Source organism: Capricornis sumatraensis, chromosome 2, assembly GCF_032405125.1.
Source record: "Capricornis sumatraensis isolate serow.1 chromosome 2, serow.2, whole genome shotgun sequence".
Lineage (NCBI taxonomy): Eukaryota > Metazoa > Chordata > Mammalia > Artiodactyla > Bovidae > Capricornis > Capricornis sumatraensis.
Genome location: NC_091070.1, coordinates 93011409 through 93038645, shown reverse-complemented (window position 1 = coordinate 93038645; position 27237 = coordinate 93011409). Strand labels below are relative to the sequence as shown.

The 27237-nt window shown below is 42.9% G+C and overlaps 1 protein-coding gene across 2 annotated transcripts in view; it reads left to right on the top strand.

Annotated features, from left to right (window-relative positions):
* Positions 1-27237, top strand: part of IQGAP2 (IQ motif containing GTPase activating protein 2) — a 307112-nt gene that overhangs the window by 35794 nt on the left and 244081 nt on the right. For both annotated transcript variants that reach the window (XM_068966679.1, XM_068966681.1), the window contains exon 2: positions 12436-12535. In XM_068966679.1, coding sequence (XP_068822780.1) covers positions 12436-12535 — 100 coding nt within the window. The remainder of the gene's footprint in view (positions 1-12435; positions 12536-27237) is intronic.

The following is a 27237-nucleotide window of genomic DNA, read 5'->3' as shown; positions in this document are numbered from 1 at the left end:
GCCTGGAAAATCCCATGGACGGAGGAGCCTGGTGGGCTGCAGTCCATGGGGTCGTTAAGAGTCGGACACGACTGAGCGACTTCACTTTCACTTTTCACTTTCATGCATTGGAGAAGGAAATGGCAACCCACTCCAGTGTTCTTGCCTGGAGAATCCCAGGGATGGAGAAGCCTGGTGGGCTGCCATCTATGGGGTTGCACAGAGTCGGACATGACTGAAGTGACTTAGCAGCAGCAGCAGCAGCAGCAGCAATTATCCTTCGAAAAAGTATCTGATTATCCGTTATCTTTACTATACTTATGTTTATAAGTTTTATATCTGATATAGCATCACCAGCTCAGTGGACATGAATTTGAACAATCTCCAGAAGAGAGTGAAGGACAGAGGAGCCTGGCATGCTGCAGTCCATGGGGTCGCAAAGAGTCAGACACGACTTAGCAACTGAACAACAACAACAGACTCACTTAGTAATTGATTACCCAATAATTTAGCCATTAAATAGTTTGAAATATGCATGATGATAAAATGTTTCCAAAAAACACTAATACAACAGCTTCATGGGGTTAAGTGGCATTATTCCCATTTTACATATGAGGACACGGAGTACGACAGTGTTACAGGCGCCTAGAGCACTGCTCTTCCCTCTCAGCCACACCCCTTTTAAACAATTAAGTGTCTTTGAGGAGGGATAAATTAAGAGGCTGGGAGTAACATATAACCATTGCTACTGGATAAAACAGGGAATTATAGTCAGTATTTTATAATAACCTATAAGGGGAAAGAGCTGACTCATTTGAAAAGAACCTGATGCTGGGAAAGATTGAAGATAGGAGGAGACGGGGATGACAGAGGATGAGATGGTTGGATGGCATCACCAACTCAATGGAGATGGGTTTGGGTAAACTCCAGGAGTTGGTGATGGACAGGGAGGCCTGGCGTGCTGTGGTCCATGGGGTCGCGAAGAGTCGGACACTACTGAGTAACTGAACTGATAAGGTGAAAGAATATAAAAGAGAATTTATATCTGTATAAGTGAATCACTGTGCTATAACACCTGAAACTAACATGATATTGTAAGTTACCTTCTTGTTACTGTTTAGTCACTAAGTCATACAGACTACTGTAGCCCACCATCTGCTCCTCTGTGCATGGAATTTTCCAGGCAAAAATACTGGAGTGGATTCCATTTTCTGCTCCAGGGGATCTTCCCAACCCAGGGACCCAACCTGTGTCTCCTGCATGGGCAGGCAGATTCTTTACTGCTGCGCCACCAGGGAAGCCCTGTAAATTGGCTATACGTCAATAAAATAAAAAAGCTTTCAAAATCTCATAAAAATCAGGCATGATTGACAAGTTAGATAGAAATTAACCTTTTGTGAGGAACGAGGAGTAAAATGGAGATGGATGCCTCAGAGAAAACATGGTAAATTTTCTCAAATGTGTTCTCAGCATTTATTGACCATATCATTTCGCTTATGACGTGACATAGTGGTGTCATTTAGTTTTTTGTTGGTTTTCATTTTGGTCTTGTTATAACTCTTGCATTCCTAATGTAGTCTAACTTGGCAATACCAAATACTATCTTAATATTTTTTCCTTTGCTGGACTACATTTGAGGTTTCTGCATCTCTGAGAAATAAGCCTGTAATTTTACTATCTGTACTTTCTCAAGATAATAGCATTAATTTATATGGTTTCCAGCAGGGAAAATTGGGTTTTTTTGTTGTCCAGTCCCTAAGTTGTGTCTGACTCTTTGCAATCCCATGAACTGCAGCACCCCAGGCCTCCCTGTCCTTCACTAGCTCCCTCAGTTTGCTCAAACTCAAGTCCATTGAATCAGTGATGCCATCCAATGATCTCATTCTCTGCCACCCCCTTCTCCTCTTGCCCTCAGTCTTTCCCAGAATCAGGATCTTTTCCAATTAGTTGGCTCTTCACATCAGGTAGCCAAAGGTATTGGAGCTTCAGATTTAGCATCAGTCCTTCTAATGGATATTCAGGGTTGATTTCCTTTAAGATTGACTGGTTTGATCTCCTTGCTGTCCAAGGGACTCTGAAGAGTCTTCTCCAACACCACAATTCTTAAGCATCAATTCTTTGGTGCTCAGCCTTCTTTCTGGTCCAACTCTCACATCCGTACATGACTGCTGGAAAAACCATAGCTTTGACTATATGGACCTTTTCCAACAAAGTGTTGTTTCTTTTTAATACACTGTCTAGGTTTGTCATAGCTTTCCTTCCAAGGAGCAAGTGTCTTTTACTTTTGTGGCTTCAGTCACCATCCGCAGTGATTTTGGAGACCAAGAAAATAAAATCTATCACTGTTTCCACTTTTCCCCCATCTATTTGCCATTAAATGATGGGACAAGATGCCTTGATCTTCATTTTTTTAATGTTTAGTCTTAAACTGGCTTTTTCATTCTCCTCTCTCACCCTCATCAAGAGGCTCTTTAGTTCCCCTTAGCTTTCTGCCATTAGAGTGGTATCATCTGCATATTTGAAGTTGCTGATGTTGCTCCCGGCAATCATGATTCCAGCTTGTGAGTCTTCTAGCCCAGCATTTTGCATGATGTACTCTGCATAAAATAAAAGTCATGTAAATCTATCTGCTGATTAATGAGATATCAGTAATAACCATTAATAGCACCCTCAGAACAGTCCAATGGCCCCTGGGCCAGTCATCAAACATTTACATACAGGGAGGCGGTGGCACTTAGGAGGAGTAGAACTGGAATCCAGAGATTCCAGAACTCTGGAGTCAGGGTTGTTTCAGATCCCAGCTCTGCCACTGAACTGTCCTTGTGATGTTAGAATTACCTAAGCCTGAATGACCCAACCTCTCTGCATTTCTTTCCCATAAGAAAAGTGGAGATTCAAATTCCTGTCTTAAAGGGGGATAAGTGAAAATATATGTAAAGTATCTGGCGTGTGGTAAGTGATCGTTACGTGTTAATCCCTTCCGTCTGCTACTTTCATGCATGTATCACGAAGCGCTCACATGAATGAGAGAAATATACCATGTGCACCTGAAACAGAAAAAACTCAACCAAGAAGCTGTTTTGTTTTCCTGCACTTACCTTTGAACTGTTTGTGATTTATTTTTTCTTTTCTGCTAGTAGTCAAGGAGAAATGAGGCCAAGCTTCCCTATTCTATTGTCTTCTAAGACTCTTAGCTTTGTGGCCATATTCTCTGATATTCTAGGTCATTTGGAATAGTTTGAGAGGACAAGGACAGAAGGTTCCCAGGGACTGACTTCTCCTTGAGAACAGCCCAGGAGCCATCATTACATAACCTGCTAAGTCTGTTTAACAGTTGTAAAATATCATTCCCATGAAATATCGACGCGTAAGTAAATATCTGTGTCCTTAAAATGTTCATTTCCTATGCAAAGCAGGGAGAATCATTTTAGGACTAGTTGTAAATTGGAGTGGTTTTGCACTGACCATCTTAAGAATAAAAAATTCATATCCAAGTGAGATAAGTTGAATTCCTTTTCTCTCCTTTAAAAATACTAGAAGCTCATCTAGGCTAAAGATTTTTATAATTCCTTCTGTAATTTTAACAGTCAGGGTTAAAAAGTCTTATGTTGGCTTTGGAAACTTGATACTCCATTCTTCCTTACTGAAATCTGTGTAGGAGCAGGTAGAGAGCAAATGGAACTTTCCCTGTGCCTATTTGGTCGCTAAAGAGGTGGTTTTGTCCCCAGATGGTTTTCTGCAATTATAATTTACTACAAAATACCAAATCTAACAATCATTGCTTTTAATTTTTTTCCCAAATTGAGCAAAGTTCCAGACAGACCTGCTCCCACACCGCCTCCCAGACTTCAGGTTGGCCACCTCTGTGTATGGATCTTAACATCTTCATGGTCTGCTTTGAGTTTCCACGTTATTTAAAATAGAAAAAAGACATTCTTGGTCAAATTTGCACAGTGGACCAAAATTAATTTTCTTCCCATGTGCGAGATGTAGAAGTAAGGTCCTGTTCTGAAAAGTTGTCCTGGGGTTTGAGATCTTGGGCTTGTTAGAAACAGATTGGCCTCTTAGGTGCTCAAGTATGATCACATTCTTGGGAAAAGTTTGGCACCTTTTGCATCAAAGTGGGATCAAATAACTCTTTTTCATATGTTGATCTTAAAGCTATATATACTTAAACTGTGTTTGCAGAAAGGGATAAATGTTTCACAAAGCCTGAAATGTTTCTCATTTTTCTAAGAAATTATGATGAAAAAGCTATCTAACTCTTCTGAGCCTCAGTAACCTCACTAGAGGGCTTCCTTAGTGGATCAGTGCCAATGCAGGAGACTTGGGTTCAGTCCCTGGGTTGGGAAGATCCCCTGGAGAAGGAAATGGCAGCCCACTCCAGTATTCTTGCCTGGAGAATCCCATGAACAGAGGAGCGTGGTGGGCTATAGTCCATGGGGTCACAATGAGAGTCAAACATGACTCAGCGACTCCACAACAAACCTTACTGGAAAACGCACATGGGTAGCTCATCAGAGACCCCACCACTTGTAAGGAAACTGTAGTTTGTTGGTTACCCTTCTTTCCACTAGGATATTCTCCTTGTAATGCTGAACTTGAAGATTTAGGGCTTTCTGGGAGGTGGCCACAGCCCCTTACTGCCACGTGTACCTTGAATATCCTCTGAAGTTGTGTGCGGATTTATAACTCTGGAGAGTCCTTAGCAATGGCTGATGCATGAGAAGTTCCAGGGTAGGCTTCAGATTTGTTCCCCCTCCCTTGGGATCCGAACAGTACGGCTGTATTGACATCAGGGCTTGGACTTAGTAGGACTGAGCTTGTAAAGGATATAGCTTCTCTGTCTGTCAAGCACAAAACTGCATACGTGTGTGCTGAGTCGCTTCGGTTGTGTCCACCTCTCTGCGACCCTGTGGACTGTAGCCTGCCAGGCTGCTCTGTCCATGGGTTTCTCCAGGCAAGAATACTGGAGTGGGTTAGCTCAAAGCTGAGTGCACACCAATCAGCAGACTTTACTGAGCACCTGCTATTTACCTGGCACTTGGTAGAGATGTGGAGATGGATGAACTGTGAGCCTGTGCACTCAGGGTCTCATAATTTTCATGGCTTGGTGAAACTCTCAATGTCTGTAACAGGTAGGATGGCAGTCTCTATTGTTGTTTCAAATTCTTTAGAGTGCCTGGGAATATATTTCAGGTTGCTAACGAGTTCAACCCCAGGTTTGCCTGTTTTTCAAAAGAAACTTCAGTTTAGGGAAGTTTGATCATGTGATCCTTTAAAACTTCAGATTAAGTAGCTGTGAAATGCTTCAGGAAGCTGGTAGGAAGCCAGAATATATCACGGGTCAGTTTACTGAGTATCAGCTTACTAGAAATCTCAGACCTGGGGTTCTCTCATTTTTGGTATCCCACCCCTTTTCCCAGTTTTAGGGTTTCAGAATCAGTTCTCTTCCGTGGGGTACACATTTCTGGTAGCCATTCTCTAAGTTCTGAGAGTGAGGATTCACCCATTTAGGTGAATCTCCCATGTCAAGGCTTTGGGTGTATCACCCAGGTGAGGGCAGTCTTAACTCTTACCAGATGGTTCAGTACACATTTGAATTGAATGGTATACCTGAGGATAGTGAGAGTTCCTTACAAAAATATTGAGTCATGCAGAATAACAGTGTGTCCATCAAACACTAAATTGTGGCATGTTCCTATGAACTGATGATTCATATCATATTCTCTGTTTTTCCTTAGATAATACCATTTTGTAAAGCGGAGGTCCCCATCCCCGGTTTTGTGACTCTTGCTAATGCTCCCTCCAGTATATCCCCACTTCTCTAAGCATCCTGTAGTTATGCCAGCAGTCGGGAAAGAATCTGCCTGCAATGCAGGAGACCCGGGTTTGATCCCTGGGTTGGGAAGATCCCCTGGAGAAGGGAATGGCTACCCACTCCAGTATTATTCTTGCCTGGAGAATTCCATGGACTGGGGAGCCTGGTGGCCTACAGTCCATGGAGTCAAAAAAGAGTTGGACACGACTGAGCACTAACATTTTCACTTTCAGTTGTTTAATAAAAACCGCATGAGGGACTTCGTGTGCTGTCCCCTAGAACAGACTGGCACAGAGCAACCCCTCTCGTATTTGTTGAACAAATGAATACATTTTAACGCAAAGGAGGTGGTGGCCTTGGTCTCCCGTGTGAAGGGGCAGGTAGAGTAGCTGAAGTGAACATGTGACCGTGCCAGTTCCTTCATGAGTCAAGACGGTCTTGGTCTATTTTCACAGTGGATTTTGTGGGTGTTCTTTGAAAAATAAACTCTTTAGGGTTCCTTCTGTTTCTGACTTCATAGTTCTACTTCAAAAGCTTTTCTACCAACTCATCCTGCTCCTTAAACCTCTGAATAAACCCTATAATGTTTAGAAAAGGCAGAGGAACCAGAGATCAAATTGCCAACATCCGCTGGATCATCGAAAAGCAAGAAAGTTCCAGAAAAACATCTATTTCTGCTTTATTGACTATGCCAAAGCCTTTGACTGTGTGGATCACTATCAACTGTGGAAAATTCTGAAAGAGATGGGAATACCAGACCACCTGACCTGCTTCTTGAGAAACCTGTATGCAGGTCAGGAAGCAACAGTTAGAACTGGACGTGGAACAACAGACTGTTTCCAAATTGGAAAAGGAGTACATGAAGGCTGTATATTGTCACCCTGCTTATTTAACTTATATGCAGAGTACATCATGAGAAACACTGGGCTTGATGAAGCACAAGCTGGAATCGAGATTTCTGGGAGAAATATCAATAACCTCAGATACGCAGATGACACAATCCTTATGGCAGAAAGCAAAGAAGATCTAAAGAGCCTCTTGATGAAAATGAAAGAGGAGAGTGAAAAAGTTGGCTTAAAGCTCGACATTCAGAAAACGAAGATAATGGCATGCGGTCCCGTCACTTCATGGCAAATAGATGGGGAAACAATGGAAACAGTGGCTGCCTTTATTTTGGGGGCCTCCAAAATCACTGCAGATGGTGATTGCAGCCATGAAATTAAAAGATGCTTACTCCTTGGAAGGAAGGTTATGACCAACCTAGACAGCATATTAAAAAGCAGAGACTTTACTTGATCAACAAAGGTCCATCTAGTCAAGGCTATGGTTTTTCCAGTGGTCATGTATGGATGTGAGAGTTGGCCTATAAAGAAAGCTGAGCTCAGCAGAATTGATGCTTTTGAACTGTGGTGTTGGAGAAGACTCTTGAGAGTCCCTTGGACTGCAAGGAGATCCAACCAGTCCATCCTAAAGGAGATCAGTCCTGGGTGTTCATTGAAAGGACTGATATTGAAGCTGAAACTCCCACTTTGGCCACCTGATGTGAAGAGCTGACTCATTGGAAAAGACCCTGATGCTGGGAAAGATTGAGGGCAGGAGGAGAAGGGGACGACAGAGGATGAGATGGTTAGATGGCATCACCAACTCAGTGGACATGAATTTGGGTAAACTCTGGGAGTTGGTGGTGGACAGGGAGGCCTGGCGTGCTGCGGTCATGGGGTTGCAAAGAGTTGAACACGACTGAGTGACTGAACTGAACTGAACTGTGATTTCCATAGAATGTGCTTGCTTTACTATCTTTTACCCAATGTTGGCTAACATTACAGGAAGTGTTTTGTGAGTTGCTAATACTTCAGGAAGTAGTTTTTCATGATATCCTGTGTTTCTTAGTGTTCAAGGCAGCAAGTAAAGATGAACTTTAGAGGAAGTCTCAGTTAATCAATTTAAAAGCAGTTTTGAAGCCACTTTAGTGTTCTTCCCTTGGGCTTGACAGTGACAAGGCTCTTTCAACTTCAGCAGCAGCAGCGTGGTGCTGGGCAGAGAGCAGGGCAAGGGTACTGAGGGCCCTCAGCTGCAGCCCTGGCTCCACCACTGACCCAGCAGTAACCATGGCAGTCCCTTCCCCTGGCTTGACCCTGTTCTCAATTGTAAGAAAGAGATAAAGCCTATCGTTCAGGGAGATGATGAAAACCACACAATAATATGGAAAAGTGCTTTATAGGTAGTAGTGTCATGTTTAAGTGTATTTTATCAGCTCCATGAAGGCTCTTTAAATGGCAGGTTTAGTATCCAGGCCTGTGTCTCTTATCAGAAGTTGCTATTTAGTAAACGTTGAGTAATGCAGAAATATTTGCGGGCAACCTCTGTGGCCCAGAGAGATCTGCTTTTGTTGGAATTAAGACATTCTCACACTTGTAACCTTGGCGTTCACTTTGGCACAACAGATCATGAAGGAAGGAAGGTGACGTTGAAGTGTGTGGTTGGAAGAGGAGTGGCCAGGGATGTGGTCCAGTGGGCCAGGTTAGGAGGGAAGGGAGGAATGTGTAAAATGTGCCGTGAGGACATGCAGTTTTTGCTTTGTTCACTGCCCCGTGTCCGGTGATCTGACTCTTGGTTGGCTCATAGAATCTGTGAATTGAATATTAGTCGAGTGGAGTCTACAGAACGGTGCCATATTTCCTTCATCAGTGACCGCATCCTTTATTCAACGTAAATGGGCAAATAAGAGTACCCCAGGTAGATATTTTAAAGCCTGTTTATTAATTTCCTGAAAAGAAGATGATTTGTTCCTCAGTACTTTCATGGGGTGTGCAGCCTCCGCGGGGAGGTGTGCTGACACCTTGAGGACACACGCCTGTCTCGTAGGATTTGCTGTTAAAGCCGTGGAGGAGGCACCGGCGCAGAACGCAGGTTCATGTGCCCAGGAAGGCACACAGCGAGGCCGGACAAACCCAAACCTGAGGGCTTGGAGCAGGGAAAGGGCCACGCGCAGAGAATGGGTGGCTCATGCTCAGAGCCCTGACTTTCTCTCATGGTTTTCAGGGAGCAGTTTTTATGGGCAGAATTTGGGGGGAGGGCTGAGGAGTATGTGGCTTTCTTCTGATTGGTTGTTGATGAGCTACTAGGGCGGTGCTTTGGGAATCTTGTTCTCTGCCTGAAGTTATCATCCTTCTCTTGAGTGAGGGCCTTAGCTCTGCAGAAGAACTCAAATATATTGTTAAGCATATTCCTTGAAGAGAAACCAGGATCCTGCCCCATAGATGCATTATTGATTCTTGATTGCTCCTTTTTTTTCTGCTTCTCCTCCATTCCCTGATTAGTGACTGTTGGAATCTGTCCTTTGGTACTCAGGGAAGGAAGCTCTAGGAGGCTGAAACCCTTTCCCCGCAAACGAGAAACGAAGGACATGTAAAGGATTTGTCCCCAGGAGGGCCCCTCAGGGTCCTGTTCAGTTTTGGTACCAAAAGAGAGGACATTGTGAATAGAATCGATCAGGGGAGACTTTGGGAAGGAAGTGGTGCTGGAGTTTAACCTTAAAGATGGGTAGGATTCCATCAGCCAGGATGAAAAGAATATACTTAGCCCACTTCGTGAAGGTTCGCTGGAAAGTGGTCGTTCATGTAGGGGAGGAGAGGAAACATGTTCTCTTCCAGAGCTTTGTTCTGTAGGAAATGAAGATCCATCGAAGGTTTGAAGACAAGCAATAACATCAGTAGGACTGTGTGTTAGAAAGGAGCTTCTGGTAACAGAGAGGAGAATGGGCGGGGGAGGGACGTTGTTGTTCAGTTGCTAAGTCATGTCTGACTCTTTGCAACCCCATGGACTGCAGGGTGCCAGGCTCCCCTGTCCTTCACTGTCTCCTGGAGTTTGTTCAGATTCATGTCCATCGAGTTGGTGATGCCATCCAACCATCTCATCCTCTGCTGTGCTCTTCTCCTTTTGCCTTCAATCCTTCCCAGCATCAGGGTCTTTTCCAGTGAGTCATCTCTTCACATCAGGTGGCCAAAGTATTGGAGCTTTAGCTTCAGCATCAGTCCTTCCAGTGAATATTCAGGATTGATTGCCTTTAGGATGGACTGATTTGATCTCCTTGCTGTTCAAGGGACTCCCAAGAGTTCTCCAGCACTACAATTCAAAAGCATCAATTTTGGGGTGCTCAGCCTTCTTTATGGTCTAACTCTCACATTTGTACCTGACTACTGGAAAAACCATAGCTTTGACTCTCTGTATAGCTTTCATTCCAAGGAGCAAGCGTCTTTTAATTTCATGCCTGCAGTCGCCGTCACCAGTGATTTTGGAGCCCAAGAAAATAAAACCTGTCCCTGCTCCCACTTTTGCCTTTTCTATTTGCCATGAAGTGCTGGGACTGGATGCCAGGCTCTTAGTTTGGGGAATGTCGAGTTTTAAGCCAGGTTTTTCACTCTATTCTTTTATCCTCATCAAGAGGCTCTTTAGTTGCCTCTTCTACTGTTTCCTTTTCTTCCTCACCCGTAAACAAAGACATTTCCTGAAGTTCTCTACTTGCTCCCCCCGCCCCCCCCCCCCGACTAATATTTCCAGCTCTAATGTCTCTGCTCCTCATTTGGGCAAATGGCTTCTCAGGCTGTTTGCTCAAAGGTAAAGTGCGGTAGAGTACATACCTGCCTCAGAGAGAGTCCTGAGACTTAAATGAGACACTGCATACTAAATTCTGCCTAAGCCTTGAAGGAAATTAAGTGTGCAATAAGTAAGCATCGAGTACATATTCCCATGCTTATGGTATTCTGTCTTTTATATATATAAGTGTGTGTATGTATATATTTTATATATGTATATTACATATGTTTATATATATCTATATCCACATATTGATGAAAACACAATCTCCCCTTTCTTTTGAAGCCTTTGAGGATTTGGTTATTATTTTTAGATCTTAGAGTCTTCCCTGGTGGCTCAGATGGTGAAACATTTGCCCGCAATGCGGGAGACCTGGGTTCGATCCCTGCATTGGGAAGATCTCCTGGAGAAGGAAATGGCAACCCACTCCAGTACTCTTGCCTGGAGAATCCCATGGAGGGAGGAGCCTGGTAGGCTACAGTCCATGGGGTCGCAAAGAGTCAGACACGACTGAGCGACTTCACTTCACTTTAGATCTTAAGTGTTGAGCATTGTACTTGCCCAAGAAGAGTTCAAATCTTGTTCCTAATTCCTTGTGCCTGCCAGATTGATGTTTCAGGTGCCTCATTAGTCGGGTGTGTGCTTGGCCTTTCTTGGGGAATGGATGAGTGACCTTCATATCCTCTCTTCTGCTTGGGAGTGAAGTGAAGTGAAAGTCGCTCAGTCGTGTCCAACTCTTTGCCACTCCATGGAGTATACAGTCCAGGGAATTCTCCAGGCCAGAATACTGGAGTGGGGAGCCTTTCCATTCTCCAGATAATCTTCTCAACCCAGGGATCGAACCCAGGTCTCCCGCATCGTAGACGGATTCTTTACCGTCTAAACCACAAGGGGAGCCCAGGGGTCCCGTTTAATAAACAGCTGATTGGAGCTGGCGACTGGGGAACAAGAGCAGACACTGGCGGTCCTGCCCCTTGTGCTGCTTACACACACCGTCTTCATTAGATGAGAAATCTCACCAACGAGAAACCAAATTCATTGTACAGCCATCAGAATGGACACTCAGGACCGAAGAGGGGGAAGGTGTTCTTTTTATGAGACAGGAGTGTTGTCCCGTAAATAGGCAGCCAAGACTTGGCTGATGTGACTGTTGGTGGCTGCCGGGTGGTGCTGAGGCCGCAAGCAGAGGAAGTGCAGTCAGGAAGCGGGGAGGCTGAGTCCTCTACAGAAAAGCAGGGCTGGCGTGTGGCAGTTTATAAACTAGGCTTGTGTTGGAATAAAGGGTGTGGGCCTGAAGACTGCTCCCTGGCTGTCTCCATTGCATTCTTCTTTTGGATACCTTGTTGACTGTGAAAGCGTCATAAAGGCCAAGAGATAAGCAAGGGAGGAATTTTAGTGACTTTATCATCTGTAAAATAGGATTAGGGTTGAATGAGATGGCTCAGTCCCCTCTAGGAGTGGGAAAACACAAGTCCTTGCAGATTCTTTGTTCCACCCCAGAATTTCCAGGACAATCTGATTCTCTGAGCCGCTGGACCAATTCTCCAAGCTTGTTGAGGACCGTTACTGCTGGTAGACCATCCTCTGGTTGGTTTGAGGCTGTCTAAATCCTGTGGCGCCACATCCATGAGGTCTGATCACTGTTCTCTTTCTGTTGTGTAATGTTCACGTACACTTCAGAGGGTGGGAGGAGAAGGGGTGACAGAGGATGAGACGGTTGGATGGCATCACCGACTCCATGCACATGAGTTTGAGTAGGCTCCAGGAGCTGGTGATGGACAGGGAAGCCTGGCGTGCTGCAGTCCATGGGGTAGCAATGAGTCAGACATGACTGAGCAGCTGAATGGATACTTCAGTATTGCAGTTTTTGCTAGAAATAATATAACGTTGTAAAATCCGATTCTTTTTCTGTGGTTGATGTTTCAATACTCCCATCTCAGTGTTCAGTGTTGAGCTGCATGTAAATTGTTTTCTAGTTGGTCATCTCATGATTTGAACACTGTTCTTCCAAGTGATGTGATGTTATCCTCTCCTTCCAGCTATTGTAGATGATGAAAGACTCTCTGCAGAGGAGATGGATGAGAGGAGGCGGCAGAATATCGCTTACGAATATTTGTGTCACCTGGAGGAAGCCAAAAGGTAAGAGTCAGACTTAGTCTATTCGTGCCCCTTCTCTGAGAGATGAGCTTTGGATACTATATTTTTACTAACTCATTTGCAGCCTTGTTAGTACTAAGGTAATGAATGGGGGAAGAATCAACCTGTGTGCTGTCAGTGGAAGAACTGAGAAAAAGTTGCTCCTACAGCCAATATCAAGGCACTAGGGAGGCAGCTGTTCCTTTTTCTTCCTCAGAGCCTCCCAGGAAATCTCTTGGAAAATTACAGATTATTTCACAATTTCTCACCTCTCTGGCAAGGATGTTGGGGGAGCTGCAGAGACTTAAACCAACTTCCTTTTCCTCAGAGTGTCCTCAGATCTTTTTCCCAACCCTACCCCAGTGATTATAATGATCACTATTATTATTAATTACTGTGTAATTATATATTCCTACATGCCCACAGCATGTTGGACTGAAGTCCATTGCTCACTAAGGTAGAGAGCAGGTTTATGACAGCAGTCTCCTTTTTAACTCTTGGGTGTGTGATCACTGAAGGTATGTTGTCTCTGAAAATCGCACTGACTTTTTAGATTACAAGGAAATGTTGGCTTCTCCAAGGGGAAAGTGAAGATAAAGAAAGTATTTACACTTAGGCCTCTGTATCAGGGGAATCAGAACTTTGTCCTTTGCTGGGTGCTTACTGCAATGCCCATATGCCTTGAGGTAGATTCTGACTTAATGCTTTGCACTGTGTTTAAGCAACAGTATTGCTCCGTGGACAGATATGTTCCAGCTCTCTTACCTCTGTAGAAAATAAACATGGAGTTAATGGTCATTGGAGCTAATTCTCTCTGATCACTTATAAATAGCTACCTACAGAGCTCAAAGAATGAGGATTTTAATCAGTGCTTTGTAGAAGAACATCCAGTGACACGCACACGAATTTGGCCTCAAAATTGCTTAAAAGGGGGTTTTCCAGGATTGTTTAATGTTTTCACAGTGCCTCTTAGCTCTAAGCTCTAAAGGCTAAGTTTTAAAGGTTATTTAACACGTCTGGAAGTTGACAGGTTGCAAGTCACTGAAGACTCACTGTATGTCTAAGATTATTAAAAACATGCTTTTAGCCAAATTGTGGCTATAGTTAGATAAGGATAGGGATTCACAGACATTCAAAATAAGCATACTTTCAGTGAAAAAGCTTCAGGAGAGTTAGTGGAAACTTCCTCCTGATACACACTTTGAGTTCTAAGTTTTTGCCTCCAGGCGTCTAGACGTGGGGAGCAGTGTCACACAAAAGGAAAAGGTGTCTGACTGGAAGTCAGTAGACTGGATTTTCTGGTCTCAGCTTCATCATTTCTGAACTCTGTGACCTTGGACAGGTCGACCCTGTGGGAAGTTCAGTTTTATCTCCTCTCTAACAAGATGATAAAGATGTTACCACTACCTGCCCTACTTACTTAATGGGGTTTTCCCCCCCTAAAAATCAACTAAGAAGATTGTAAGTGTTCTTTGAAGTGCCACTCAGGTGTATGGTTATAACAAGCATAGTTTTCTCCTGAATGTATCAAAGTGGTATCAAGATAGCTTGGAAGCTTGTCATCTTCTTTAGTGTTTTCAAAATTGTGTACTTAAATTTTAATTTCAAAAAGTCAGCATGACAATCAGCCCAAGTTCTTTGAAGAAAGCTTCCTTAGGAACAGTTTCATTGAAAGAATAGATGGTAAAATACAGTTTTTCCTTTAAGATGGTTTTCCTAAATTTATCTTGCAAGTAGAGATTTAGATGTAATATGTATTCATGAATCTTTTATTAATATCTGAACACTTCTTACGACTTTCTGGGAAGTTGGTTTTTGGTTATGGAGTATGTGAAAATTATTTGGCTAGTAATATGTGTGCTGTGATTTCAGAAAGCATAGTGTACAGAAATCTGGCCCTAAACTCAAAACATAAATGGAGTGAGTTAGTCTCTGTTCAAAAAGTTATTTATTTGAGAGAGTTTACTGCCTGATTCTCTTACACTGTTAATGCATTAGGAATTTATCTTATTGGATTTATTAAAGTGTCTACATGTGTGTGTTCCTGTGAGTGTAGTTGCTTTAGGATATTGAATTTCTATTGAATGGTGTACTTAGAATGTGAAAATTTAGCCAGGAACTGTTTCTTGTTTATTTCAGTTGAACTGACTTTGGTGTATTTTAACTAGAAATGTGTTGGGTTCTGTATTTTTGCCTCTATTTTTTCTTTCCAGAGGTGAGAACTGGTAGGATATTTAGCTTATATGTCCTGTAACTCAAAATTTTTTTAAATTCAGAATTGTTAGAGTCCAATAGATATATCTTCAATTTTAGTTTTAGTAATTTCAGGATTCTGTGATTGTTAATCTCAGACCATTGTAAAGTTGCTTCATTCAGAGGGGATATCACTGCCAGGCTTATAGAAGAAATAAAAAGGATGTTGACAGAATGTTATAAATGCCAATGGGTTGGTTAACCTAGATGGAATGTATGGTCTTCTAGAAAGATACAAACTACTAAAACTGACTCAAAAAGAAATTTTGAAAACTAAATAAATGTAAAACAAGTAAAAAAAAATTGAGTTAGTACTCAAAAAACTTCCTACTCTTAAAAAAATGTAAGAGGAAGAAACACTTCCTAACTCTTTTTGTTGAGACCAGTATTACTCTGATACGAAAACCAGACAAAGATACCTCAAGAAAACTATAGACCAATATCCTTATGAATACAAATACAAAAATTCTCAACAAACTCAAACTGAGTTAAGCAACATATGAAAAGGCTTATGTACCACCAAGTGGGATTTATCACAGGAATGCAAGCCTAGTTCAACCTAATAACCATTTGATCAAGACAATTCATCAGGGGGAAAAAAAGCAGTCTTTCAACAAATGATCCTGAGACAGCTGGATGTACACAGGCATAAAAATGAATTTAGATCCCTACCTCACACCATACAAAAATTATCTTAAAATGATTTGTTATGATAATTAAAATGTGTAGACCACAACTATAAATCTCTTAGAAGAAAACAGAAGTAAATTTTTGCAACCTTGAGTTTTTCAGAGAGTGGTTTTTGAGACAACACCAAAAGCACAAGCCCCGCCCCCCCCACCAAAAAAAAGGATGAGTTAGACATCATGAAAATTAAACCTTCCTTGATTCAAAGGGATACCACCAAGAAACTACAAAGACTACCCATGGAATGGGAGAAAATATTTGCAAATCATATACTTAATAGTGACATATTCAGAATATATAAAGAACTCATAACTCAACATAAAAAGTAAATAGCCTAGTTTAAAAATGGGCCAAGTTTCTGAATAGACATTTTTTCCCAAATAAGATACACAATGAACCATAAGAACAAGACAAGATGCTTAACATCAGTCTTTCAGTTCAGTTCAGTCACTCAGTCTTGTCCAACTCTTTGCGACCCCATGAATCGCAGTATGCCAGGCCTCCCTGTCCATCACCAACTCCCGGAGTTCACTCAGACTCACATCCATCGAGTCAGTGATGCCATCCAGCCATCTCATGGGAAATGCAATTTAAAGCCACAGTGAGATACCATTTCATGCTAGGATAGCCATAATCAAAAAGAATTGTTTGCAAGGATGTAGAGAGATTGGAACCCTCATCCATTTGTTGAATTGTAAAATGGTGGAGCTACTTTGTAAAATAGTCTGGCAGCTCCTCAAAAAATTAAATACAGAGTTACCATTTGGTTCAGCAATTCCACCACTAGGTATATCCCCAAGAAAATGGAAAACCCATGTCCACATAAAAACCTTCACACAGATATTCACTGAAATGCTGTTATTCATTAGAGCAGAAAGCAGAAACAACTCAAATGTCAATCTAGTGATGAATGAATAGACAGGCATCTGTAGAATGAAGCATTCTTCAGCTATAAAATAAATATGAGCAAATCAGATTTAACAATGTATAAAAAGAACTATATGAATCACAACCAAGTGGGGTTTATCTGAGGTTTGCAAGGCTGGCTCAGCATTTGAAAGTCAAATTAAATGTGCTCCATCACATCAACAGTCTAGATAAGAAAAATCATGTAATTATATCAATAGATGCAGAAAAAGCATTTTGACAAAATCCAGCACCTATTTATGATAAAAACTCTTAGGAAAGTTGGAATATAGGGAAACATCCTCAACTTGAGAAAGACTATTAACAAAAAGCCCTACAGCTAACATCAGACTTCTTGATGAGAAGCTTACAACTTTCCTACTAAGATTAGGGGCAAGGCAAAGATATTCCCTCTAGCCACGCCATTTCAACTTTATAGTGGAAATTTTAGCTAATGCAATAAAAGAAATAAAGGAAATAAAAGCTGTTGAGTTTGAAAAGGAAGATAAAACTATCTTTGTTTGCAGATGACAAGATTGACAGTATAGAAAACCTGAAAGAATAATAAAAGAATCCTGGAACTAATAAGCAATTAGAGAAGACTTGCAGCATACAAGGTTAACATATAAGTCAGCAGCTTTCCTATGTACCAGCAATGAACAACTAAACACCATTTACCTTAGCATCCCTCAAAATGAAATGTTTAGGTATCAGTTCAGTCGCTCAGTCGTGTCTGACTCTTTGTGACCCCATGGACTGCAGCATCCCAGGCTTTCCTGTCCATCCATCACCAGCTTCCAGAGCTTGCTCAAACCCATGTCCATCGAGTCGGTGATGCCATCCAGCCATCTCATCCTCTGTCATCCCCTTCTCATGCCTTCAGTCTTTCCCAGCATCAGGGTCTTTTCCAGTGAGTCAGTTCTTCTCATCACGTGGCCAAAATATTGGAGTTTAAGCTTCAGCATCAGTTCTTCTAATGAATATTTAGGACTGATTTCTTTTTAGGATGGACTGGTTGGGTCTCCATGTAGTCCAAGGGACTCTCAAGAGTCTTCTCCAACACCACAGTTCAAAAGCATCAGTTCTTTGGTGCTCAGCTTTCTTTATGGTCCAACTCTCATGTCCATGCATGACTACTGGAAAAAACATAGCTTTGACTAGACAGACCCTTTGTCAGCAAAGTAATGTCTCTTCTTTTTAATATGATGTCTAGGTTGGTCATAGCTTTGTGTTTAGGTATAAATTTAGCAAACTATATACAAGATCTATATGAGGAAAAGCACAAAAGTCTGATGAATGAAATCAAAGAACTGAATAAACTGATAGTCCATATTCATGGAGAGGAAGACTCAATATTGTCAAGGCAGTTCTTCCCAACTTGATCTATAGATACAATGCAGTCCTACTCAAAATCCCTGAAAGTTATTTTGTGGATATCAACAACCAGGTTCTAAAGTTTACAGGGAGAAGCAAAAGATCTAAAAATAGCCAACACAATATTGAAGGAGAACAAAGTTGGAGGAATGATGCTACCTGACTTCAAACTTAATGTACAGCTGCAGTAATCAAGACAGTGTGGCACTGGTGAAAAAAATGGGCAAATAGATCAGTGGGATAGGACCGAGAGCACAGACATATACCCTTGTAGATACAGTCACGTGAACTTTGACAAAGGAGCAAAGCAGTACAGTGGAGCAAAGATGGTCTTTTCCACACATGGTGCTGGGACAACTGGACATCCACATACAGGCGGTGTGTCTAGACACAGACCTTGCGTGCTTCACAGAAGTGGGCTCAGATGGATCAGCAGCTGCTGCTGGTGCTAAGTCGCTTCAGTCGTGTCCGACTCTGTGCGACCCCATAGGCGGCAGCCCACCAGGTTCCGCTATCCCTGGGATTCTCCAGGCAAGAGTACTAGAGTGGGTTGCCATTTCCTTCTCCACCGCATGAAGGTGAAAAGTGAAAGTGAAGTCACTCAGTTGTGTCTGACTCTTTGCGACCCCATGGACTGCAGCCTACCAGGCTCCTCCATCCATGGGAGTTTCCAGGCAAGAGTACTGGAGTGGGGTGCCATTGCCTTCTCCACAAATGGATCAGATGTGTGTGTAAAATGCAAAACTGTAAAACTCTGAGAGGATGATAAAGGAGAAAACCTAGATGAACTTGAGTATGGCAAAGGCTTTTAAGACACAGCACCAATGTCATGATCCATGAAAGAAAGCATTGGTAAGCTGGTAAAAATGGATTTAATTTTAAATTCATTAAATTTAAAAGTTTCTGCTCAACAACAGACAATGTAAATAGAATGAGAAGACAAGTCACAGACTGGGAGAAAGTATTTTCGAAAGACATACCTGATAAAGGAATGTTATCAAAGATACATAAAGAACTCTTCAAGCCCAACAATCAGAAAACAACCTGATTAATAAAGGGCGAAAGACATTAGATGACACCTCACTAGAGAAGATACAAAGATGGTAAATACACCTAGGAAAAGGTGCTCCACATCAGATGTCATCAGGGAAATGGAAAATAAAACAACAGAACACCCCTACACACCTACCAGAATGCCCAGGATCTGAACACCGACAACACCAAATGCTGTCAAAGATGTGGAACACCAAGAACTCTTGTTTGTGGAAACGCAAAACAGTGCAGCCACTTTGGAAGACAGTTTCTTGCAAAACTAAACATTCTCACCATTTGTTGTTGCTCAGTTGCTAAGTCATGTCCAACTCTCTGTGACCCCATGGAGTGCAGCACGCCAGGCTTCCCTGTCCTTCACCATCTCCTGGAGTTTGCTCAAACTCATGTCCGTTGAGTTGGTGATGCCATAGAAACCATCTCATCCTCTGTTGTCCCCTTCTCCTCCTGCCCTCACTCTTTCCCAGCATCAGGATCTTTCCCAATGAATCCGCTCTTTGTGTCAGGTGGCCAAAGTATTAGAGCTTCAGCGTCAGTCCTTCCAATGAATATTCAGGACTGATTTCCTTTAGGATGACTCGTTTGATCTCCTTGCTGTCCAAGGGACTCTCAAGAGTCTTCTCCAACACCACAGTTCAAAAGCATCAATTCTTTGGCTCTCAGCCTTCTTTATGGTCCAACTCTCACATCCACACATGACTCCTGGAAATGTATGTCTGGCTTTGACTATACAAACCTTTGTTGGCAAAGTGATGCCTCTGCTTTTTAGTATGCTATCTAGGTTTGTCATAGCTTTTCTTCCAAGGAGTAAGCGTCTTTTAATTTCATGGCTGCAGTTACCATCTGCAGTGATTTTGGAGCCCAATAAAATAAAATAAATTCTTACCATAGCATCCAGCAATCGTGTTCCTTCTGTTTAGCCAGTGGAATGAAGGCTCTGTTCACACAGAACGCTACACAAGGATGTGTATAGAAGCTTTTTCCTTAATAGCCACAACTTGGAAGCAACCATGATGTCCTTCAGTTGGTGAATGGATAAATGAACCTTGGTACATCCAAACAACAGAATATTATTCAGCACTGAAAAGAAATAAACAGTCAAGCCATGAAAAGTCTCAGAGGAACTTTACATGCATATTATGATGTGAAAAGTGCTTATCTAAAAAATCTACATACTATATGACTCCATGTATAAGATATTCTGGAGAAGGCAGAACTGTGGAGACAGTAGAAATATCAGGAAGATGAGTATGGGAGCAGAGAGGACGTTTTAGGACAGTAGGAATACTCTGTGAGATACCACAATGGTAGATAAGTGTCGTGATGTATTTGTCCAAAGCCATAGAATGTATAGAAACAAGAGTGAACTTTATTGTTACTGTGAACTTTGGGTGGTTGTCAGTATAGGTTATTTTGTGGATATGAACTTGGGTGACTCCAATATGACAGTGAAAGTCACTCAGTCGTGTCCAACTCTTTGCGACCCCATGGATATACAGTCCATGAAATTCTCCAGGCCAGAGTACTGGAGTGGGTAGCCTTTCCCTTCTCCAGGGGATCTTCCCAACCCAGAGACTGAGCCCAGGTCTCCCACATTGCGGGCAGATTCTTTACCAGCTGAGCCGCCAGGAAAGCCCCAGAATACTGGAGTGGGTAGCCTATCCCTTCTCCAGGGGATCTTCCCAACCCAGGAATTGAAACGGGGTCTCCTGCTTTACAGGTGGATTCTTTACCAACTGAGCTATCAGGGAAGCCTGATTGTCAATATAGGTTCATCAATTAAAGTGAATGTTCCATGCAGGTGGGGGATGATGATACTGTGAGAGGGCTGGGGTGTGTCTAGGGGCAGGGGATATGTGGGAAATCTCAGTACCTTCCCCTCAGTTTTTCTGTGAACCTGAAACAGTAGTCTTAAAAAACAAAGAATGAAGTATTGCTACATATTTACAGCATGGGTGGACCTCAAGACTATGCTGAATGAAAGAAGCTCGACACAAAGGGCCCCATACATTGCTATGATTCCGCTTGTATGAAATGTCTAGAATAGGCACATCCATAGAGACAGAAAGTAGGCTTGTGGTTGCCTAGGGCTGGCAGGGTGGAGGGGTCTGGGGAGTGATGCTCACGGTGTGAGTTTCTTTTTGGCCAGGACTAAAATCTTCTAACATTGATTGTGGCGATGGTTGCACAATGCTGTGAGTGTACTAAAAACCACTGGATTGTTTTTAGTCAACTGAAAGAGTCAAACGTATGTAAATTATATCGCATTAAAGCTCTTGTTAAAGAAAAGTTCCCTTGCTCTGCCTGGCTTGGAGAGGTCCTTAGAAAACTGTGAAATACAATTAAATGGTATTTAGCAGGTAAAATGCACATAGAAGGTCCTCCAAACACACATGAGATGTCTAAACACTATTCATTTTTCAGATTTTTTTTTTTTGAGCATCCATTGTGTACCAACAGGCAGAATAGGGTCACTTTGGGAGATGGGAGCTCAAACAAGCTAATAACACTTCCTCAAAAAAGGTCACTGCTGTGAGGTTAAAGCTTTTACTCACAGGTTTAAAATTCGGTCCTTCATTTACGTTTGGTGTGTTCATCTCTCTTTGTGTGTGCATAGGTATCTCCCCATATGTAGCCCCCATCTTCCTAAATCCCCCTCATGTATTCATGTCTCTATTCCACCATCAGTCCACTGCAGGCTTCCAGCATCACTTGCTAGATTACTGTGGTGGTCTCTGATTGGTTTCCCCACTCCTTTGGTTGCTTCAGTCCTTTATCAGATGAATCTTTTCAAAATTCTGATTAGTTTAAACCCTTCTAGTGGTTTCTTAATACTCTGAGGATGACAACCAAACTCCTCTGGGGACTCATAGGCTCTGCGTAGTCCAGTCCTTAGGCATCTCCTGTTTCACCGAGAGCCCATCCCTGTTGCTGTATCTTCCAGATGCATTCACCCCCTTTCATGTCAGCGTTCTGTCCTCCACAGGGTGTTTGCACTGTGTTGATCCTGTTTCCTCTTCTTTATCGAGTGAGACTCTGCTCAGTCTTCAGATGGTGGTGGTGGTTGGTTTAGTTGCTAAGTCATGTCCGATTCTTGCGACACCATGGACTGTGGCCCGCCAGGCTCCTCTGTACATGGGATTTCCCAGGCAAGACTACTGGAATGGGTTGCCATTTCTTTCTCCAGGGGATCTTCCCAACTCAGGGATTGAACCTGGGTCTCCTGCATTGCAGGCTGGTTCTTTCCTGACCGAGTCACTGTGGCAGCTCACTTTTTTCAGGAAATCCTTCTCTGACATCCCCATCTGAATCAGATAACCCAGTTACTAGCTCTCAGTGACATTGTGTCTCCTCCATATTTGAATGAACTACTTAGTGCCAAGCACTGAATTTTTGTTACTGATGAGGGTTGATTGTATTCTATTTCCTGTATGTTTTAGTTCTAGAGGTAACAAGTAAGGTATGAATTAGATTCATGGTAGACAGGATTATGGATGATTGGCTAGACTGCCAACCTGGAGGTTAAAGTTGGTATTTGTCTCAGTGGAAAATTCTCTATTACAATCAGATGGTACAAATTCTTCCTGCCCTATATGTGACCTGCTGAATTATGTGTGCCTGTGTGCCAAGTTGCTCAGTTGTGTCTGACTCTGTGTGACCCCCATGGACTGTAGCCCACCAGGCTTCTCTGTCCATGGGATTCCCCAGGCAAGAATACTGGAGTGGGTGGCTGTGCCCTCGTCCAGGGGATCTTCCCAAAACAGGGATCGAACCCAAGTCTCTTAGACCTCCTGCATTGACAGACAAGTCCTTTCCCATTAGCACCACCTGGGAAGCTCCTACTGAGTTAAAAGGCTAGCAATTCTAGTTAATTTAATGCCACCACAGTAAACTAGAAGATATCCAGAAAAGGGTAGAGGGTATTTTTCAATGAATGAATGAAGAGAGGAAGAGTAGCTTGTGTATTAAAATGATTGCGTGTGGCTGAAATCTTTGCTCATAGTTTATAAAATTCTGAAGTCTGTACATATAGACTTCTTAAGTTTAAGAAGTTAAACTTAAAAGTTTAAGAAGTTAATTAGTATTTTGAGACTTAAGTTTAAATGACTAATATTAATGGCAGTGAAGGGAAAATGAAAGACATATTTTCAGAGCATATCTCAAAAAAGAGAGATGATTCCTTTATGAAGTGGCTCTTCACTCCAGGAGCTATGTTTCTGTACAGGCTAAAGGATTTAGATGATGTCTTGGAGAGCTAACCCTAACTTGTGTCAGGAGGCAGAGGATGTCTGGCATATGCATTAGCTATCCATGACTGTGTAACAGATTACTCTCAAACCCAGTGACTTAGAACAGCAAATAGTTACCTGCATTTTGTGTGTGTGTGGCTGCATCTGGGAGCATGTGGGATGTCGTTTCCCTCACCAGGGGATGGAAACTGTGCCCCTTGTAGTGCAAGCACCGACTTTTTATCACTGGACTGCCAGGAACGGCCTTATCTCACAACTTTTGGGAGTCAGGAATCTGCAGAGCTTCCTGGGTCCCCTGGCTCTGGGTCCCTGTGGTCCTCTTAGGATTCTAGCAGGGCAGACCTTCTTCCAAGCACATGGGGTGTTTCGACGGCATTCACCTAGTCCTCCTGTGCTTTGGCCAGAGGCTTCCCTTGCCCTCCGGGCCCTCCCTAGGGCAGCTCACAGCCTGGCACTAGCTTCCATCAGAGTGAATGAGCCAGAAAGGGCACGTACAGTGGAAACCAGTCTTGTAACCCGTTCTCCGAAATGACGGCCTGAAGTTTGCTGTATTTTATTCATTAGAATCAAGTTACTAAATCCATCTTGTGTTCAGTGGGGGGAAGGATTACACAAAGGGATGAATTCAAGAAGGTGAAGATCACTGGGGGCCCCCTTAGACGCTGCCTTCTCCAGGGTATGTACATAGCCTTTTGAAACTGACCCCAGAAAGGGTACTTTGGAGGGGGAGGATAGATTTTGTTACTGTCAGAAACCGAGTTGGGACTTAGATGATGACTTGGTCTAAATGATTATGGTACCAAGGGGATTTATGCTTTGATTTTTGGGAATTGTGAGCCATCTTAAACTAAGCTGTACAATCCTCTACCATATTAAATAATATTATATGGATTTTTAGCTTTTCTTTTTAGGTAAGCCCTAAAAGCTAACTTGATAGCTTCTTTGCTATGTGAATTTTGCTGGCATGGGGTTGTGCAGACATGCACAGGCTTTGAAAGATTCTCTCTGATGCCAGAACATCTCACTGTTTAAAGGAGTTGCTTTGCCAAAAGAATACTGCTGAGTAGAGTTCATATTAATCTCTGCAAAATACATTTGAATATACTTGAAAATAAGTCTAGTTTATAAACTTCAGTTCTTTAGTTTTTTAGGACAACTGTGCAAAATTTAAGATGGTAGATTCTCTTTGGGGACTGAGGAAGGAAATTCAGCTGGAGCTGTTATGAAGGTCAGGAAACGGAGAGGGAATCTTGGCAAGAAATGGAAAGGGAGTTTGCAAATTGCAGTTGAGCAAGTAGTTATGAATGGGGCTGCTATTTTGTTTCCCAAGAAAAGTTCCTGAAATATGATATTCCTTTTTTAAGGAAAAGAGAAAAATGCATACAAATCTTTTGCCGTGCTTACTTTTTCTGTCTTACCTCTGAAAATAAACAAAGCAAAAAAGCCTTGCCTCTGTGATGGGCTTGTTTAGAAATATTATCTTCAAAGAGCTCTTTCTGTGAGCTAAGCTGTTCTTTGTATTATCGAGTCTGGGACAGTTTTGTGTGTGCCCTGGAAAGGAAACAAAACACGGGTGTGATTCCTTTTGTGTCAGTGCTTACAACTCAGATACCAAAAGGACACCTCATGGATTAGATCAAGCCTCTAGTGCTGGCCTTACCTAGTCGTGAGCTGGAGAATCAGCTCTGAAAGGAGAAATGTTGGAAATGTTGAAGCAAGAGAGAGCCTTGAGTAGGCGCTTGCTTCACTCTTGAGTATTTATGATTACATACTTGAAGAAAGCAAGCTCCGAGGGTTGGTGATGGGCAGGAGAGCCTGGCGTGATGCAGCCCAAGGGGTCACAAAGAGTCAGACAAAGAGCCCAAGGGGTCACAAAGAGCCAGACAAAGAGTCACAAAGAGTGACTGAACTGAACTGACTTTAAGAAAAAGAATCTTTGGACTAGAGATGCTTTAGAGAATCCCCTGGACTTCCTCCGCACTTTTGGACCTTACTTTCTTTATTCCTAAGGATGCTGTCCATGACTGTGTTTATAAGCAAAGCTAATAGGAACTTGGAATTGGGAGGGCAGGATCTTCCTTGGTAATCAGCTTATTAAGAGACATGTTGCTGCTCTATACAGAATGTTAATGAAATTTTAAGGAATTCTTAATTGTATTTTCAAACCATAAATAGCGTTCATGTTTCTATGATAATTCTTCATTCCTCCTTCATCCTCCTCATTCTCTCCCTGGCTCTACCCTCACCTCCACTGTCCAGGGGGACAAGATGAAGTTGCTCCATGCAGTGGTTGGCAGGCTAGTGGGATGGGGGCTGGGGGCAGGTGCAGCTGAGTTGACAGTAGGGGCCCTTTTCAGGGTCTGTCTTCTAGGAGGGGAGGGCCTGCCTCTGAGGACTGATCTGTTTGGGGCTGCTTTCTAACCAGCTGACCTCAGAAGTCAGGCTGGAGAGACTCAGGACCTTTCTGGTAGGCCAGGACTGGTCCCACCAAGGCACATCCTAGAGGTAGGGAGGGGGAGTAACCTGTGAGAAGAAGGGGGTCGTCGGGGGTAGCCTGGGAGACACTGAGACTCAGTAGGGTGTCTCCGTGGAAGCTCCCTCCCTGGAGAAGGAAATGGCCAACCACTCCAGTATCCTTGCCAGGAAAATCCCACGGACCGAGGAGCTGTGGTCTTTGTGACCGCGGAGTCAAAGAGAGTCAGGCACGACTGAGCGATTAATACACACACGTGGAAGCTCCCTGGTAGCTCAGATGGTAAAGAATCTACTTGCAACGCAGGAGACACGGGTTCTATCCCTGGGTCGGGAGGGTCCTCTGAAGAAGGAAATGGAAACCCATTCCAGTGTTCTTGTCTGGAGAAGTCCATGGACAGAGGATCCTGGTGGGCCACAGTCTGTGGGGTCACAAAGAGTCGGCCACCACAGAGCAACCAACGCTGGAATGGAACCGGAGGAGTCAGGGTAGAGGCAGCCCTGCCTACCAGGGTGTGGAGCCGGCGCTGGGGCCTCGGGGCTGAGGTTCAGCTGGGCGGTGTCCAGGGAGTGTGGAGCTGGAGTTGGAGGCACAGACTTTAAGGTTGTAAGGGAGAAGCCAGAGGCTTTGACATGTGACTGGATTTAGGGATCAGAGGAGCTTGGAGGTCAAATGCCTTGGGGCAGACGTAGGCTTATCTGACTCAGCAGGATGCATTGTGTGGTTGCTATCAGCCAAGCCCAGGGTTGGGCCCTAGAGCTGGGAGACTTTTTTGCTTTTAATTTCACATCTTTTGTGTTCTAGCCTTAGGTATATCTTGGAAAGGTGCCAGTCAGATGTGATCTGACAAATGAAAGGATACTTTCTCAGAGCACAGGTATTTTTTTAAATACAAATAATCAATATGAATCTTCTCCAAACAAGGAGAGGTTTAGCAGCTGACATCTGATCCCAGAGTTCACATTTGGTTCTCGGGCTTTTGAAGTTGGAAAGCTGGGAGGTATTTGGAATTCTCCATGGCCTCAAACATTCCTTACTGCAGGGGTTATCACACAGAGTGTCCAGTCACCAGGCGTGGTGCCTGGAGCACTCAGTTTACACAGGGTTATCCCCATTTTATAGAAGGAGAAACTGAGCCCTGGAAGAACTTAAGTAATTTTTCTAAGGTCATGATCAGCTGGCGACATAAGCTATATTCCAATTCAGATCTGTCTGACTTCAAAACCTGTGTGCTTAAAAAAACCGAACACTGTCTCACATCTTTATTTCTTAATGTGTTTCGATCATGTCTTCACTGCAAGTTCAAAACTTTGGTTTGTGTGATCTTGGTTTCTAGGTTCTATGTGGACTGACTTTGTTCTCACTCTTGATCACTTCTCACTATCTGACTTTAGGTAGGATGATCAAAATATAGCCATTGTCTTTATGTTTTTCTTTCTCTCCTTTTCCCTTTTCTGTTGGTTGCTTGCTTGTTTTAGCTGTGACTACTGCTAGTCCTTTGTTCTGGGAAGAATTTACCTTGTGGTCTCCACCCCTTCGTCCTTTTCTTTTCTCTGTCTCTCTTCCATCAGTCTTCTTAAAGTCTTAGTAGGAATTTACACTTTTCGATGGTGTAGATTTTATTCTCACTCGAGAGAGTTTGATGCATCTTTCTTCTTGGTTATGTCTGGATTCTACATTCAACTCATCAGTCGTCATCTTGGTTCTGCCAC